The sequence below is a fragment of the Lagopus muta genome, chromosome 15 (assembly GCF_023343835.1).
Source record: "Lagopus muta isolate bLagMut1 chromosome 15, bLagMut1 primary, whole genome shotgun sequence".
NCBI lineage: Eukaryota > Metazoa > Chordata > Aves > Galliformes > Phasianidae > Lagopus > Lagopus muta.
The window spans coordinates 10,042,136-10,059,552 of record NC_064447.1 but is presented as its reverse complement, the minus strand read 5'-3'; the positions used below and the strand labels follow the sequence as shown (position 1 = coordinate 10,059,552).

At 48.3% G+C, this 17,417-nt stretch overlaps 1 protein-coding gene across 12 annotated transcripts in view; it reads right to left on the bottom strand.

Moving 5' to 3' along the window:
* CACNA1H (calcium voltage-gated channel subunit alpha1 H) overlaps nucleotides 1-17,417 on the bottom strand; it is a 200,957-nt gene that overhangs the window by 5,350 nt on the left and 178,190 nt on the right. For 10 of the 12 annotated variants that reach the window (XM_048961277.1, XM_048961279.1, XM_048961280.1 and 7 more), the window contains 5 exons: nucleotides 16,330-16,463; nucleotides 15,669-15,739; nucleotides 6,699-6,777; nucleotides 5,152-5,273; nucleotides 4,194-4,538 (listed from right to left, as the gene is read on the bottom strand). In XM_048961277.1, the coding sequence (XP_048817234.1) occupies nucleotides 4,194-4,538; nucleotides 5,152-5,273; nucleotides 6,699-6,777; nucleotides 15,669-15,739; nucleotides 16,330-16,463 (751 nt within the window). Of the gene's footprint in view, nucleotides 1-2,241; nucleotides 3,037-4,193; nucleotides 4,539-5,151; nucleotides 5,274-6,698; nucleotides 6,778-15,668; nucleotides 15,740-16,329; nucleotides 16,464-17,417 lie in introns of those variants that run through there. The other 2 variants (XM_048961289.1, XM_048961278.1) reach the window with 2 other exon arrangements.

The following is a 17,417-nucleotide window of genomic DNA, read 5'->3' as shown; positions in this document are numbered from 1 at the left end:
TCTGTTTAATTTTCCATACATTCCTCATGAATTTCTGTCCTCAGATCCCAAAAGAGATGCATTCGGAGACAAATTACTCCATGCTTTTGCCCTCTTGAAGTTGGCTGAGGAGCTGGGGGTCCAACAGTGGCTATTACAGATGGGGGGCATCTGGAGCATCCCTCTGGGCTCAGTTAGAGCACGGTGTGGTGGCTGTGCCAGCTGGCCCTTGGCCATCACAGCTAACAAGCTCCCAGCTAACGAGCTCTGGCTTCACAACAGGGAATGAATGGTGGCCATTGAAATCCTGGTGCTGCATGGAGAAGAAAAGTCCTCGTCCCGTTGTTTTACTGCAGCAGAAGGATTGGGGCATTTCCCTAGGAAATCTCAGTTCATCTCTAAGGGATCTCACCTATCCGTCTTCTCTGGCTGGGACAAAAGGACAGACATCCCCTCTGACATAAACAACTGCAGTTTTAAAGTTTTCGGCTATTGAGACCCAATTGAGGGATTTGGGTAAATGCCAAGTGGCTCTGAGCCACTGTCAGAAGTCCTGTAACTATTAAACGTGTGCAGAGAGTTTGTTGGCTCACACCTGGTGAGCTGCTCTTGACAGCTGGAAAGGTCTGGAGCTGCCCCACCACCACTGCTCCTCCTCCTTGCTGGGAAATGCCTGCTGTGCTTGGGAGCTGCATCCACAGCAATCAGCATAGCTCCTTCCCAGCCTGTGAAGCAGTGAGGGAGGACTGCAGCACATGATGGAGAGGTGCAAGGCAGCAGCCCACTCACTGTGAGACCCCCCTCAGACCAGCAGAAATGGAATAAATGGACCCAGGAGGGCCTTGAAGATGCAGCTTGGTGTTAAGCATTTTTAGTCAGTGAGCACTGCTCCCTCCTCTTTTGTCTGGGGATCAGAATGCTGTTGGAGCTCTGATTTTGCTCTGGTGCAGAGGGAACTCAATAAAACACAATCCCACTAATCTCTCTGCAGGACATGACCTTTGCTGAGTGATGGAACGCCCAGAAGGTCCTCTGGAAGCAAAGGCAATCAGTGGGATGCTCTGCACTGGGGAACACCATCAATTCTCAGAGGCTTGCAGCCTGCAAGCTGTGGGCAAAATTCCCAGAGGAAGGGAATTCCTGATCCCAGGGCTGTGCATCTCCAGCACTGCTCCAGCTGTTGGGCCCTAGCATGGGATGACTCTGGCAGAACCTGGGCTGCGCTGTCAGGTAACAAACTCTCCCCTCTGCCAGCAGAAAGCCACAGCCCCAATGCAGCTGCATTTACAAAGTCACAGTTATCACCTGTCCCTGGGAGATGCCTTCGCAATGATCCTCCTTTGGGGTCCCACAGCTTTCAGACGGCTCCATGAAAGGGACTTCTTTGAGGATTATTCCTTCATATCACTCACTGCCTGTCTTGAGCAGGGATAACCTGCTTGGTGGTCTTCAAGAGCTTATTGTGAACCCAGAAGTTGCCTAGGAATACTGTGAGATGCTTGCCACTAGGCGGTGCTTTGACAGTCACATGAAGGAGGAAAATGGGCCAAGCCTGAAGCAAATTAATTCTGGGTGATCACTGCAAGTTTCCTGATGGCAGTGGATGTGCTCCCCACTGCTTCATGCACAGCTCCACAGCAGTGCTACACTGCTTCTCCTCTTCCAGGCCCATTTGTGCTGAATGACTGCAGCCCACTGATTTAGGATATCCAAGAGGGGGGATGAGTGAGGGAGGAGGCAGAGAGATGTTTACTAACGAGCCTGCTCTGTCTTGCTGCTCAGCAGTGACAGAGTGCCAGGGCTGATGACATGCAGCAGCATGGCATGCTGTGCTGTCTTGCAAATGGGATGGCGCAGGCAGAAGTGGGGCAGCTGCTCCTCTGCTTCCCAGTGTCTAATGAGGCTCCTCTGGCTGTCTGGGGCTGATGGTACAGACCACCCCACTCTGAGGCTCCTAACAGGATCTGCTCACCCAGTGCCAAGCCAAAGTCAACCCCAGCATTGAAGGAAGAAGCCTGAAAGCATAGAGTGCAGGAAGCTGCCTGCTGTCAGCACACAGCTCAAAACCCAGCCCTCACTGTGGCTGGCTCAGCTCCCCTTGGACACCCAAGGCTGCCTGCATGTCCTCGTGCACAGGCCTGCAGCATGGCATATCCATGCAGGATCCTTACATGATGGGAGCTGGGTGCCACTCTGTGGGGCTACAGCTGTTCTAGGGAACAGTGACCTCCCCAGAGCATTCCCCGACACCACAGCTCTGGTGCTTGCTGAAAGCCTCACAGATTAACATGCTGATCTGCTCATGCCTTGCTGGTTCCTCAATACTGTACCAGAAACAAGGTCTTATAGACACAGTAAGGTAACCAAAGCGGTCCAGTTCTCTCCACAAAGCAAGAAAAGACTCTGCCAGCTTCCAGCTCTCAATGCACTGCTTGAAGACAGACAGCTGACACATCACATAGCACAGCACATAGAATGATAAAATCACTGAGGTTGGAAAAGACTTCCCAGATCCCCATCATGCCCACTGACCACATCCCTCAGTGCCACATCTCCACGGTTTTAGAGCACCTCCAGGCACAGTGAGCCCACCACTCGCCAGCCAGCAGTGCCACAGCATCACCACTACTTTGGAGAAGAAACTGTTCCTAATATCCAACCTAAGCCTCTCCTGGCACGATGTAAGGCCATTACCTCTCATCCTATCGCTAGCTACTGGGAGAAGAGGCTGACCGCCATCCCCCTGCCCAGCTCTCCTGCACATGCAAAGGCAGAACTAAGAAGGATTGAGGATGGGACGAGAGCTGCGGCCGCCAAGCGACAGGTGGGGGACATCTCAGACAGCCCTGCCAGCTGCACAGCACCAAAGCACAACGCCACAACGCAGAACAACAGCACGGAGCCATTCACCTCAGCCTCGCGGCCTCGGGGGTGGTGGGAAGGTGTCAGGACATGGTGGGAAACAGAGCAGAAGGACGGGATTTCCATCATGGGAGTCTCAGCCCCCTCCAGCGTGTCTGGGATGGCTACAGACACGTTCTCACAGCTCAGCGCCTCCTTCAAATTAGGGAGATAAAAAGCATCAGTAGCAGAGCAAGGCCGTCCCAGTGCTCCAACATGTCTGCCCCACGGTGTTTTGCCCTACTTGCTCAGAGCAGGAAGGAAGAGAAAAGGAAATGTGGGCTGCACAAGTGGCAGGATGTGGCAGGGCACCTTTTGACACCTCCGTGTGAGCCTGTGTGAAGGGATGTGCACTGTCTTTCCCTGCTGAGAAAGGCAACACAGGTGTTGGTTGTGTGTTTTCCTGCAGGAATCTCTATTAGCAACTACATTTATGTAGTGAATTCCCCATTGCTATGTAACTAAGTTCCTTCTTACTCGACTTAATAGAGTCTGATGGATTTTACAAAAATCTAATTTAATGTAATTTAATCTCACATCCCCCATTGATTTTGCAGCAGATTTATTGCAATCATGGTGACAAAGCAATTCTGTTTTCACTCTTAATCATACACTGCTGACGTTGGATGAGACAATCATCTCACAGCCCCTCCTTTATTCCTCCTGACTTCTGATTGCCTCATTTTTCCAGAGAGCTAGAAGAACTGGGGGGCAGATATTATCTGGGAGATCAGCCCCAAAGCTTCAGCTTCTTGGTGGGGACATGACAGCACTCAGGGTCCAAGCTGGCCATGCCTTAGGCAGAGCAAGAGCTTCAATTTGCTTGAGGCTTCTCTGGAAATACCAGAATGGCACTAGAAAGAACCTGAGCAGCATTTCTGTGTCTGTGTGAAGGGAATTTCTGCCATCCCTCTCACACGTGTCAGAGCCAGAGCATCAGGACTTTATGAGATTGCTCCTTGGTGCTGCTGCTTGAACTGAAACAACAAGGACCTGGAGGAACAGGACAGGGACGTGGGACACTGTGCTTCTAAACTAAAATATCACCTTTCAACTCTCCCTTAGAGCAACATCCAGGACAGTGTTAGCCCTGGAGAATGTCACAAGTTGCCTTCCACCTTGGGGAAACCTCCCGAGATGGCTCGAGGTGCGGGATGCAGACTCCACCTCTGCCATAAGGCAAACTGCCTTTCTCCCATGCTGCCAGGGCTCTGTGTCACTGGGACCAGACTGCCCAATAGCAGGTATCAGGAACTGGCAGGAACCATGCCCTCCCTATCTGAGCACAAGAAGAGCAGACACCTCAAGCAAACCATTACCAGGGCTTGGTGCTTCGCCTGCACTGCTGGCTCGGACTTCATGGCCTCCTGGCTTCTGCAGGGTGCTCTGCTCTCCAGGGCCACTGCACCTCCCCTGCTGCCACTGGTGGCTGACGTGCTTGCTCCTCGGGACATCTCCAGCTCGATCTCAGCATCCATCTCAGCATCCTCCTTGGCCTCCTTGTTGCTCTCCTCCAAGTGCTTCATCAGCACAGCCACCACCACGTTGACCAGGACGAACTGTGCGATGAGGACGAAGGTGACGAAGTAGACAGGAGAAATAACAGGCAGGTAGCTGAGGCAGTGCTTGTCTTCCCGGGTGCATTCCCGGAGAGTGTCCTGCAACAGAGGGAACAGGGGAGGGATTCGTAAACTCTGGGGCTCCAAATTACAGAGAGAATAGTTTAATGTCAAAAATGATCAAAGGTAATTTTCAACCTTCATATACTGCAACATATCCCAGGCACAAAGGCTTGTGGGTACAACCCAAACAAACAGAAGAAAATATAGCCTTTGTCTACAAAGAGGAGGATGGTGTTATTTCCCAAGAGATCCGGACATGGAGTCTGTGGTTACTTCTCTGAGCCACAACAACTGGCACAATTTGGTTGTGGATGCCCCATCCCTGGAGGCATTCAAGGCCAGGCTGGATGTGGCTCTGGGCAGCCTGGTCTGGTGGCTGGCGACCCTGCACATAGCAGGGGGTTGGAACTGGATGAGCACTGTGGTCCTTTTCAACCCGGGCCATTCTACGATTCATTTTTCCTAAAGAATACTACATATGTTAAGAATATGAAGTTTCAGGCTGAGCAAGACGTGGGCAATATTACGCTTTGAAAACACACTTGACTTTTAAGGAAACTGCTTTTGTTTTCAGACAAGAGGGGCCTACATTTGCCAGAAAACTGCAGCTCCATATCTATAAAGAAGAAGGAGGAGAGATTGCACACACCTTCATGATACCGTTCCAGTTGTCCCCCGTGGACACCCTGAAGAGGGTGAGGAAGGCCATCCCAAAGTTGGTGAACGTCGCGTGCCGGCTCAGCCCTTCGCAAGGATTCTCTTCACTGCAGTCTGCAGGAGGATGAGGGGGGAGCACATCAGTGAAGGGCTGTTTGCCAATGCTCATTCAGAGCTGCCCCCTGTGCCCCTTTTGCTGGGTGTCTCAACAGACACTGCCCCTCACAATCTGCTTTGTCTGTTATTCTGCTGATTACATTTTCCACCTTGATTATTTGTGCAGTGCCTACCTGTGGTAAGGTTTATTTCTATGCAATAAAATCAACTAATTTTACTTTTTTTTTTCTTTTTCCCCGACTGATAATACACTAATGAATGCAAATTGAACACACAAAATATCCCTCCTTCCATAAAACATGAGCTCATTATGTTTTCCTGATGAAAGGCAGCAATGGTTCTTGCATGGGAGTTTTGCCATTAGGCATTTTAGGGCTTGCCTTGTCCCTGCCATGTGCTGGGCTACCTGGGGGCTGGCACTGGCAAGGCTGTGCCTGGAAACAGAGAAAGGATTCAGCTCAGCAGAAGGTGCCTCTGCATATAAGACTCTTTTCCCCTTTGTGGCTGAATAAATACATATCCATATATCCAGACAAGTAATATAAAATGCACAGTATTTCATTTGAGGTGGACACAGAACCTGTGGAGACTGAAAAATAATTTGTCTTGGGTTGAAAGAAATATTCTGCTTTCAGGCATCTGTAATCTGAGCACAGGGCTGAACTCATAAAGGGGATTAATGACAGCCATAAAATCACCACGGAGGATGGGCCCTACTGATGCTATCTGGGATGTAAGCATTGGGAGGGCAGACACGTCTGCTTTGCACTACACGTTTACAGGCACTCCCTGCCTTGCCCTGCTTGCCCAGCTCAGCCAGGTTTATGGGTAATATAGGTTGCCTCTGCCTGACTTTGGAGAGGTGGACACGAGCACCTTGAGCTGGAGGAAGAAATGACGCTGGACCTGCAGGAACCAGTGGATGCTTCCTGATTTACGCAGACAGAAGAAAGTGATGCTGAGAAGAACAATGGATGGACAAACTTGGGCAGCTGGAAGAGCAATGTCAGCCAAGTGCACAAACTAATGGAGTGTGGTGGAAGCTGCAAGGAAGGACGTGTTTATGGTGGCGCTACTCCAACACGAATCTGACTGTCATCAGGCTCAGCAGACTCGTGTGCTGTCTGAAGTAGCAAACTTCCATCTTTGCGAGCACATCCACGTCGACACTTCTATTTAAACACTAAATAGCTCCTCTACAGCCACGGGTGGTGTGGGACAAACCTCTCGTGTGTGTGTGCGCATTGGACAGGTTCTGTATTACATCTTCATGTGTCACCCATGACCCTGAGATCAAGAGAAAAGCTTTAATCTTCAGACAGAGAGCTGTGAAGACCCAAGAATAAGGGGAAGAAAGGAAGCAGCTAGGTATCAAATAAATATCAACCGGATGAAATAAATTGTGGCAGGCACATTACTCACCTAGCTTGCCAAACAATTCCACTCCCAGGGCAGCATAGATAAAAAACAGGAGCATAAAAAGTAGGCCAAGGTTCCCTACCTACACAAGGAGAAAGCAGAAGAAGGGTCAGGCAAGTTGAGGTCACAAATTCAATTGCTCCATCACATTTTAAATACAAGCAACAGAAGGACACCGGTGGCCAGGGGCATTTCATCTCCTGGCTTCCAGCACCCTGCTGCCCTTCCACAATTCTGCTGTGACAGACACAGAAGAGGCTCCCGGGTGGGGGAAGGAGCTCCTGTGTGCAAAGCAGCCCCTGGGCCGGTGCCTCTATCCCACTTCCACTTACCTGGGATGCTGTGCTCAGCCATAACCTGGCCAGCCCACAGCTGCAGCCCCAGTGGCACTTAGCACTGCGTTTCAGACAGGGGTAGCTTAAGGGACGCTGGTAGTTTAAGTGACTGTGTGCTCTGCTTTGAGTTTTAAGGGCCTTTCCCTTCTGCTTGCCAGGTTTGCAATTCTGAGCATGAAGGCTGAAGGTTTCAGACATGTTCTGAGCCACAGGAGGACTCGCCTGGTTTTCAACAGTTCTGCTGCTCTGGAGGACTTTTGGAAAAGGAACACATGTTCCAGTAGGATGTATATCCTCCCAGCCTTGCCAGAGACATTTACAGATTTTTCTCAGCAACAACTGCCAGACTTTGAGCTTTCAGAGTCTCAGAAGAAAAGCCTTATTCCATACACCAACACTGGGATGCAGCCTCTTGCAGTCTGAACGCTGCGTGGTGTGCTGCTATCAGGTATCAGCAGGCATTTGCAAAGAGGCCAAAGGGGATGGTAACAGAAGTGCAATGATGCTGAAGGGAACCCAGAGGTTACTGATAATAACAGCATTACATTGATCCACCCCAGAGTCTAAGCCTTTAAATCACCTCAGAGTGCAGATTATTGGTGACTCAGGGGAGAGTAACCTGACCAGCTAACTGCCTGCGTTTTACCTGCCACTAACTGGCCACGTTTGCCTTTCCTGCCCTTTTAAATGCCTGTGTCTATCGGCTGGTGATGGAGGCAGAGCGATCGCTCCCCCATTAGATGTGTGTCATGAGCCTCATTTTATCTCTGAGTAACAGCTGGGTGGTGATTTGGGTACCGAAGGGATTCACCATCTCCAAGGTATCTGCCAGTTAACTCTTCAGGTTCAGAGAGTTTTCTTCTCTGAGGTGTTGCTGGATATTCCTACCATGCTGCTTAATGGCATCAGAAAAGTTATCAGGATAATAATGATAACCCAAATTAACACAGCTATCACTGACGGGTACGTGTTTCTTGTTTGGTTTTGTCTGTTTGTTTCTATTAAAGAAATGGGAGCAGTCCAATCACCCAGTGGAGACTGTAATTGCAATAAAGCCTAAGCAGGCTCCTACACATAGAGCTCTGCAATTCTACTAACACTGTTACCACACTCCGGGGAATAATAGAGATAATGCAGTGATGTGGATGGCTGCTCTGGATTATTTCACTGCATGGATTTCTTTGCCTTCCGGAATAATGCTTTCTAGCTCAAGTCTGCGGGTCCACTGACAGTCTGTAAGACATGGGGAGGCAGTCTGCAAAATGACTGCAAATCAGAAAACATAGGAAAGGAGGCACATGCATCCTGCCAGGGAGGCAAATGAGCAAATAATAACAAACAACTTTTGTTTGTTATAAACAAGTTATCTAGGTTGAATGTAAATGAAAGACTGATGCTGCAGCACTGCAGAAGAGGAGCTTGGATTTTTTTTTTTTCAAAGCAACCTATAAACTGAAAATTTTACTGCTGTTTTAATGCTTTAGAAGTCAGCCTGCAAACTTCTGGCATTGATGAAATTCCAAAGAATTCAGAATAACATCAAAGTTATTACCAGGTTATCACTCAACACTATTATCCAGCTGCCAACATACAAAGCACGGCACCTTGTAGGCAGAAATGCTGATAACTGGTTGTTTTGAACTGAGCTGACATTTGCTCATAAACAATGTGCACAGTGAGAATTTGTAGAGGACTCTGTATTTAAGATTGTGACTACATTACTGAACCAACACGTCTCACAGCTAGCTCAGAGAGCACTCACAAGCTGCTGTGCAGGCTCACGACATCACGATAAATCTGAGAAGTGTTTGAGGATGTATCTGCCCTGGGCTGAGAGCACTCAAAGGGGCAGTTTCAAAGCTTGGCTGATGCACAGGATCTCTTGGAAAGGGATTGAAATCTGACAGCAATGTGGAAATGTGACCCCATGGGAGACAGCAGCAAGTGAAAGACCCTAAGATGGCTGACGGCATCATCCTTACGGCTAAACTCTATCCCACCCAGCTCCTGACTTGGACAGGGTACCAGCTGCTCAGCAGCCTTTGAACACCTGATGCTCAAGAGAAAGCAGCTGAGCAAAATGGATTACCTCTTTTTCTTTTACCACTTGGTCTATTTGTGCAGCTTCTGGCTTTCTATTGAATCAGTAGAAGCCAATGCCAGATTTAATAGTTTGTCTCTCCCAGTGTGTGGCTTTCTGGTCTGCATCTCTCAGTAAGGGAAAGGAGGGTCCTCGTCAGCCCATGGCCTTCGCCAAGGCATGAGCACAGAGAAAGACCCCAGGCATGTTCCTAAGACGAGCTGAGGTGGAAGCAGTGAGGTCAGCCAGCAGCTGCTGAGCAGCTAAGACAGCAGGCTGAATGTGAGCCTATGACCTTGTGTGAGTCATTCTCCTCCTGTAACCCAACATACCCACTTCTAATACCCCTGTGAGTAGGTAATTAATGTATCTAAAGCACTTTGAGAGCCACTGAGGCCAGACAAGAAAAATGCTATGCGTATGTATGCGTAGCATACGTGTATCTGCAAGGAGCAGGAGGGGGCAGAAGCACGCCCAGGCACTTTTCCCAGCATCTGAAGGCTGGGATGGCTGTGCTGGAATCTCCATCAAGAACAGAGATCCAACTCTGGTCAGAAACCTCAGCTTTGGCAGCCAGTCACCCGGGCAGGCTCTGAAAAGTGGTTCTGCTCTAGCAGCTCTTAACAGGACAGCCCATGCTGTGTTTATCCATCAAGCTCCCCCAGACTGGTGCCTTTGGCTGGGCAGAGAAAACTACAAATAACCCCAGCCTCTGTCAGCCAGGGGCTATCCATCATTTGTTGTGGCTCCAGTGCTGGGGGGAGGCTGGGGCCTGGAAGAAGTGAAGCAGAGATGAAGAACGTCTTGGAGATGTTGGTGGTGTCCTTAAGTACCTCAGAGAAACCACAGGAGAAGACGGAGCCACTGGTAAGTATTTGTGATTCCTCCTGGACCTTCACTCCCTGGCACTCTGGCTGCTATCTGCTGCTGGCTAAAGTGTGTGTGCCTGGGGCAGGGGATTCTGCGGGCAGAGAGGCAGAGCTCTCCATCCCATCCATGCAGAGGAGCAGGGAGGCCCCGTGTAAGGAGCTCCCTCCCTTCAATACAGCGCATTCCGGCTGGATCTGTGGTCTACCATTGCAAAAGTCCTGGAATAACCCTGCTTAGCAGTGAGGAAAGCAACTCTACCCTCCACGCTTCCAGCAAAACCCTTCTCCCACCACTCCTGCAAGGCCTGGGAAGGCTGTCTCTGCTTTAGCTCTTGCAGACACCTCTGCCATTAGCTTTCTGCCTCTCCCTAAGTGACCGTGGAACCACCGTATGTCCCGTCAGAACCCAACTTCTGACCTATGCCAGTAAAAAGCCATCATCTGCAAGCACAGGGCTGCAGAGAAACTACACCAAGCTCTGTTAGTTTGATATGCAAGTGCTGCGCCTCCCAAGTGACACAAAGTGATGCTGGGCTGCAGGAGGTGTGAGGCACACTCCTCTGGACACAGGCCAGTCTCGCTGTCAATGGGATATAACAGATGAGAACTGAGCTCTTCCGTTTCTCAGTTTCCCTCTGTATTAGATCACACTGCTACCAGTAAGGCCAGTTCCCCTGTGGATTGCTGTGCCTCTGGTCCTAATCTGAATATTGCACAGACAGTGGCGTTCACCCCTTGTGGGAGGTCCCTGGGGATGCTGAGATGCCAAGTGCTACGGGCAAGTCACTGTGCTCACTGTTAATGCACTGATACCAGGCACTTGGGCACCACCACTCCTCTGCTGCACTGCCAGCCCTGTGATCCTGCCCAAATCCTTCAAGCACCCGCTGGTCTCTGCTCTCCCTGCTCTGTATGAGGCACTGATGAAATATTTGTCTTCTGGTGTCCCACTCCTGCAGTGGCTGGTTGAGACACACTGAGGTTCTTCTCGTGCCGCTTCCTGCTCTGACATCAATTATTTCTGCATCACTGGCCCACACCTTGGCATTTCAGTTGGCCACGCAGGCAATGCACACAGGGATGCCTGTCAAGAGCAATTTCTCATAAAATTAAGCCTGTGCCAATCCTTTCCAAGGACGTGAGTCTCATCTTCCTTCCAGCGCTCTTCAGTGAGAGCAATAGGCTTGGAAGCAAGAAAACACAGGCTAATTTGTGCATTAAACCCAAGAGAAAATGGATGTATTTGCCTGGAAAAGAGAGGCCATTTGTGTGAATTCCAGGAGTAGTGGAAAAGGGCCAGTCAGACAAGCTTGAGGCTGTGATCATCTGAGTGGTGCAAATACAGGGCCACCAGCTGAATGGAATGAGCTCCCCTCACTGCATACCCACCGAGCCCCACAGTGACCAGTGCTACCAGCCAGCAGAGCAGTGGTTTCCTTGTTTAGTGATTTCTGCTTCTTTTCTCTATGGATATCTCTCAGGCTGCTCTGCAAGGCTTTCCAGTGTGTAGCATGACACATACCTACCTACCCATCTTTCAGAAGCAGACTCAACTGAAACGCCTGCTGCTAAGACATTTCTATTCTTGCTTCACAGTCATTGTGTTTCCAGCTCCTGGCAAAAGCAGGCTGCTGTGCATGTCCCATAAGTGCCATTAGACAATGCCAAAAAACATATTCAAGAGCTACAGATAAGCACAGAAACTGCAGCACTAAGAAGAGCTGAACTCCTGGACAGAAACAAACTATAGGCTGTCCTTCAGGGGACGGATAGGACGAGCAGTTCTTCACTTTTTTTCTTGGCACAGACTGTACATGGGGGGAGTTCCAAGCTTTGAAGACAAGGAGGAGGTATGCTGGACAGTCCTGCATTTAATTAATGTGCTGTCCACAGACCAAGTGGAAAAAAAGAAAAAAGGAAGGAAAAAGAGCCCAGATTGTCTAAATAGATGGGCTGGATCTCAATCCTCGTCACAGCGGTGAAAATCAGTCACTGCAGCAGAATTAGAGTGGTGCAGATGAGCATAAGAAAAAAGAAAACAAAGCTATGCAGACCGCCTTGGAAAATAAGTCCTTGTAGCTGTTCAGTTGTGCCTTGTAATTCCATGACTGCCTCATTTGCTTCAGGATTAAAAACCCTGTGTTACTTGCTTGAAGTGAAATCATGACATCAAAAAGCTCAGGGATAAACCGACACCCTTTGCTCCCTTTGTGTCTGCTGCTAATCCTGCAAACAAGATTTGATAGGAAAAATCCACATTTTCCTCTTGTTGGCACTGTAGAGCCAGGCTGGCAAACTGGGCTGGATTCCACTTTGTGCTGTCAGGAGCAGTGGTGGCAGCTCAGCACTGGCTGCAGGTTACTGGCAACTGATACTGGGAATGCTGTGCTGACTGAGCTGGGCTGCTCGGTATGGGGACCACTCACACAATAAGCATCTTAACTCAGCCAAATGCAAAGCTATGAGTCTGAGGGTCAAGGGCCGACCATGCTGCAGAAAGAGTGAATTGTACATTGAGGGGCCGGGGATGTGAAAGAGACTGAAAGATTACTGTTGAATAGGAGTCATACGGTGCAGACATTGCGTACAAAATCAATGCAGCCACCAGCCATATAAGCAAGTAAATAGCCAGCTGAAGCTTGAGTGGTGTAATTCATTACATAATCTTAATGGGGCCAGAGCTCAGAGTAAAAAATGTGAAATGGGTCTTGAAAACATGCTTCATACTGAGAGAATAAGGAGTTCAATGCTCTTCTGTTTGTGAGAGTGCAAGAGATTATTTTCTCTCTTGTTACCTCCAAAAAGAAGTTCTTGAAGATAAAAGCAAAGTAACATCCAATGAAAAAAGCAAGCATGCCTAATTCAGATTGAAGACACCAGATTTTTTTTAGCAGAAAGAGCACACACCTATTGGAATAATGCATTTCACCAACAGTGGATGGCCGATGCCTCAACGCTTCCCATCCTTACACAAGATAGGGTGGCTTTTAAGACACACAGAAGTCCAGCTGGGAGCTCAGGCTCCCTGTGTTATGCTGGGAGTTGGCCTCTGTGGTCACAAGGAAGTTTTCAATCTGTGAACAGCACTGAACTGGCTGAGTTGGGTCTTGCAATGTCTGAGTGGTGATGTCAGTGCTGGTCGTGCTAACCCAGCTTTGTTTTTAGCTGTTTGGTTTAAAACACTGCATCTAGTTCAAGTTTCCACCAATGCAGCAGATTTTAGCAATTTGTGCCTTACAGTCCATGACAGGCTTCTGTTATTCTCTAAAAGAGTGCACCACAGGTCAGAGCTGAGGCTGACAGTGCCTTTCTAGGTGACCCTGGCCCCATTACTAGCTTAACCTCTCAGTTAACCAGCTGTGAAATTGGAAAATGGATTCCTGTTCGAAAAGGAGATGCTGTCCTAAGACTGTGTTGGGGGGGGAGGTTAAAAGAACCAGGACAGCACAAGCAGAGATGGCCTGCAGCAGGGACGTGATGACTGATTCAAACTACCCCAAACACTTTCTGGGGCTAAGAGGGAATGGAGATGGTGGACAAAGATGGTGCCATTTTGAGATCTTTCCCTGACTGCTCTTTCTGTATCTCTTGCCTCTGTTTTTTTGTTCTCCTCTATTTGATTTCTTTTCAGTCTCCTGGTGAAGGAGAGGGGCTATGTACAGGAGTAGACAACAGCTTACTAGAACAGGAGGATGCATCAGGGCAGGAAGTCCTTCTGCACTAGAAACAGAAGCTCAAGGTCAGTCTGTATTCCAAGAGAAGAGACTCAGCCTGTTTTATGACATCCACAAATTTGGATCAAAATGGCCACGTCCCCCAGGTCTGAGGATAGTTGGTTCTCTAGGATTTACTCAGGCTCCCTCCGCTGCTGAATCAAACCGAATAAGAAGCTGATGAAAGTTAACCAGAAGAAAAAGAAAAAAATGAGAACTGGAATGGTAATATCTTATGTTTGTAAGCCCATAAAAGGGCATTCTACAAACACCAGATGAAGAATTTTCCCCTGAATGAATAAACACAAAATCAATTTTTCTTGCCACTTATGTACATTCAGTGAGGATCTTCCAGCTGTGGTTTCAGGCTGCTAAAATCACTGGAGTAGGAACTCTTCCCCTGCCTTTGAAATGAAAACTGTAGCTTTATGAAAAGTGACCACTGTGGAAAAGGTCTCTAAAAACCTCCCTGCTCATCTGAAGGATTTCACTGATGAGCAAAGTGACATTTTTATCGGCACCAGATCTGCTTAGAATATCCCTGGGGATTTCCCTGTAGAAGAGGCTTCAGTTTGAATGTTAGCTGCAAGAACACCCAGAGGAAACAAAAAGTCTGGCCTGCAGCCACCCTATTGTTTGGGGGAAAGAAAAGAATGAAGGAGAGAAAATACACTCTGTAATCACAATGCTTTCAAAAGAAAAATAATAGACACAAACCAAAAGCTTTCTTGAAATGCCAAAACAGGGGTCAAGTTGGTAAATTCCATGCTTCAGTCCCAGCCAAGATGGAGCTTTCCTTCACTGAAAAGGAGATCCGAATACCAAATGGCAAATGTCTCACATTAGAAACATCTTCATGATAGTGATGAAAAGTCGATGGGCCTTTCCAAGAAAAAGAAATTCCCCTTGTTTCCTAGCTCCTTTTAACAGATCCCGCACATAGCAACTAGCTCAAAGAGGTTTATTTGGGTAATTACACACACTAGTCCTATTGATTCCCTGCTTGATCCTTGAGGTCCTGAGACCCCATAATGGCACTCGTTTCTGGACAAAGCACAGCACAGTTTCCTTTCTGATCTCAGAGCATCTTCATACCATCTTGTTCAGGAGTCAATAAATCCAAAAGAATCCAGAGTCCCTTCCCCACCTCCAGTGCTGCCTGCTATATATTCCTACATGAAATAGGAATGTGTAGGCTGCTGAACTCTAAAGACAGGAAGATCAGGAATTTGAACACCAAACCCACAAATCAGCAGAACACAAATACTGTAAGATTTTAAATACAAATGAGCCCTAAACTTCTTGGATTTCTTCTGATGCACTCCAAATTTTTGGGGGGGAGGAGTACAAGTCAGCAAAACTTCCTTCTTTCTCCCCCCTTCCTCCCCCCAAATAAATTGATCCTTAAAAAAGTAGTCCCAGGAACTGAACACTTGAATGATCCTGTCAAGTGCCATTAAGATTGGCAGAATCTTTGTTCTTGCAGCACATGAGAGTTCAGTGATTTGAGACCTCACTTCAGGTTTTTAACACTCAGAAATTCGTCTCCCACTTGGCTTTAAAGTCTGCAGCTCCTCTGTCAATACATGTCAATAAATGTGGCTGTTGCTGCCTTCCAAAGAAACCTGCTGAGCTGGAAGCTAACTCGTTCTAGAGCTTTCACCAATAGCTTTCTTTGTCTGTTCTGGTCTTTCCTGAACTTCTCAGTGGATTCTGTGTCTTAGAAGAGCTCTGCCTACAGCAACACGCTCTCTGTTAACTCTTTTTCTACCATCCTGTTTCTCCCATCTAACACAGACTATAGACAAGGCAAAAGTCTTCTATCAAGGTGCTGGTGGCAGTGGAAAAAGCTGAACATCCTTCCCAGCTGGTTTCCAGTGCCCACCAAGTCCCATGGCACAGAGCCATCCCCAGGCCCAAAAGGCACAGTCTGTCAGCAGGAACAAACCAGGCATGGATGAAGTCTGGGAGCTTACCTGGGGAAGGGCTTGTACCACTGTGTCCAGGAGAGCTCGCATTCCGGTGGCCATTTTAAGCAGTTTCAGCACTACAATGAGAACCAAATCCTGTTAAGCAGAGCTGGGAAACATCTCAAGAACCCAGCAAGGAAATCTAGCTTCAGACCTTGTAAATGAGGGGTCCCATCTCTCTTGCTTTCATATCACAGAGATGGCGAGCTCACTGCATCCTGGCAGGGCCCACCGAAAATCCAAACATCCCTACTACATCCTACAACAACTAACATTAGTGACACTAGTGAAACAAATCCAACATCACAAAACTCCAGCATGCCCTAGCAAGAAAATGGGAGACCAAGGGGGAGACACTTTGCTGGGGAGAAAGCATCATCTCAAACTTCGATCCTCCACCACTGGTGATTCTCTCTCAGTTTCTGATCTTGTCTGGTATTGGCACAGAAAGACAGAGAGCCCAGGTCTGAATCACAGACCAATCTGAGACACCTCTTGAAACACCCACAAAACCCCACCCGGCTTGTTTCTGAATCAACGTTCTGCAGGCTTATCTCCTAACTGTCTTCATACTGAAACTGAAACAGCAGGACTAGAAGAACAAATGGCCAAACCGTTTCCTGGAGTGTCTGGAGGGATGGCTGAAGACCTACGGAGCAGGCCGTACCTCTTGCTATTCTCAGCACCCGCATGATGCGTATTATTGTGGGATTGATGGGCAGTGCAGCATTCATCTCAATTTCCTCCAGCGTGATTCCCACAATTGATAAGAGAACTATGGCCAAATCCAGCTGATTCCATCTAATAGACAAAGAGAGGAAGGACAATAAGAAAAAAATATTAATTGCATGTTGACAGCCACCCAAAAACAGAGAATTAACTTCTAAAATCAATCACAAGCAAATTCCAAAGGTCTCTCTGCTGTTGTACCTTCTATGCCCGTGATCTTCTATGTGGTATAAAACCAACTCACTGAAGCTGGCACACAGCCCTGAGCAACAAGCTGCTGTTGGCTGGGATCCCATGCTGGGAAGTGCTACTGCCAATGCTGGGGCTGCTATTGCCCCTTGGTATCCAGTCGCAGGGACAAGATATTAGGCTAGATGTACCTTCAATGTGATGTAGCACAGCTGCTACCATGTTGTGTCGCCTGCTCCTTCAATTAAATTACTCCACTTGAGTATCTTTACTGATTTACAGCCTAACAATTGCTGAGGACCTTCCACACCAGTACTGCAATACAGTGAGATGTGAGACTGAGTGTCTTTCCAATGCAATTTCCCTCTTAAGCAACGTTGCTCATAGCAGCTTCCACCACCCAGGCACGGTAAATGAACCAAACCCACTGGTTTTGTGGAAAAGTGTCTGATCTCACCCTGCTCCCCAGCAAGTTGCCAGACCATAATGTGCTCTCACACACAATTGCTTCTGGCTGAATGGTAGAATATGATCTGAAGGTCTCTGAAGCTAGGATCTGAAGGCAGTGGGGCTGAACACAACTGTCTTTACCTTTGCCAAGGGCTTCTCTAAAGCCAGCAGCCTACCGATGGAATGGGTGGGTCCAGCAGCAGAACAGACTTGCCTGTAGAACTCTGTGAGAGCATGCTGCCAAAACTACTCTTCTGAGGACTACATTAATGCCAACAGGTTTTCTGACCACGAGGCTGGGCTGGTCAGGTCTGACAGAGCAGATAATGACAGAAGGAGGGGGTCTAGAATTTTGTAGGATTTCCTGAATTCCCTCAGCAAAGCAGT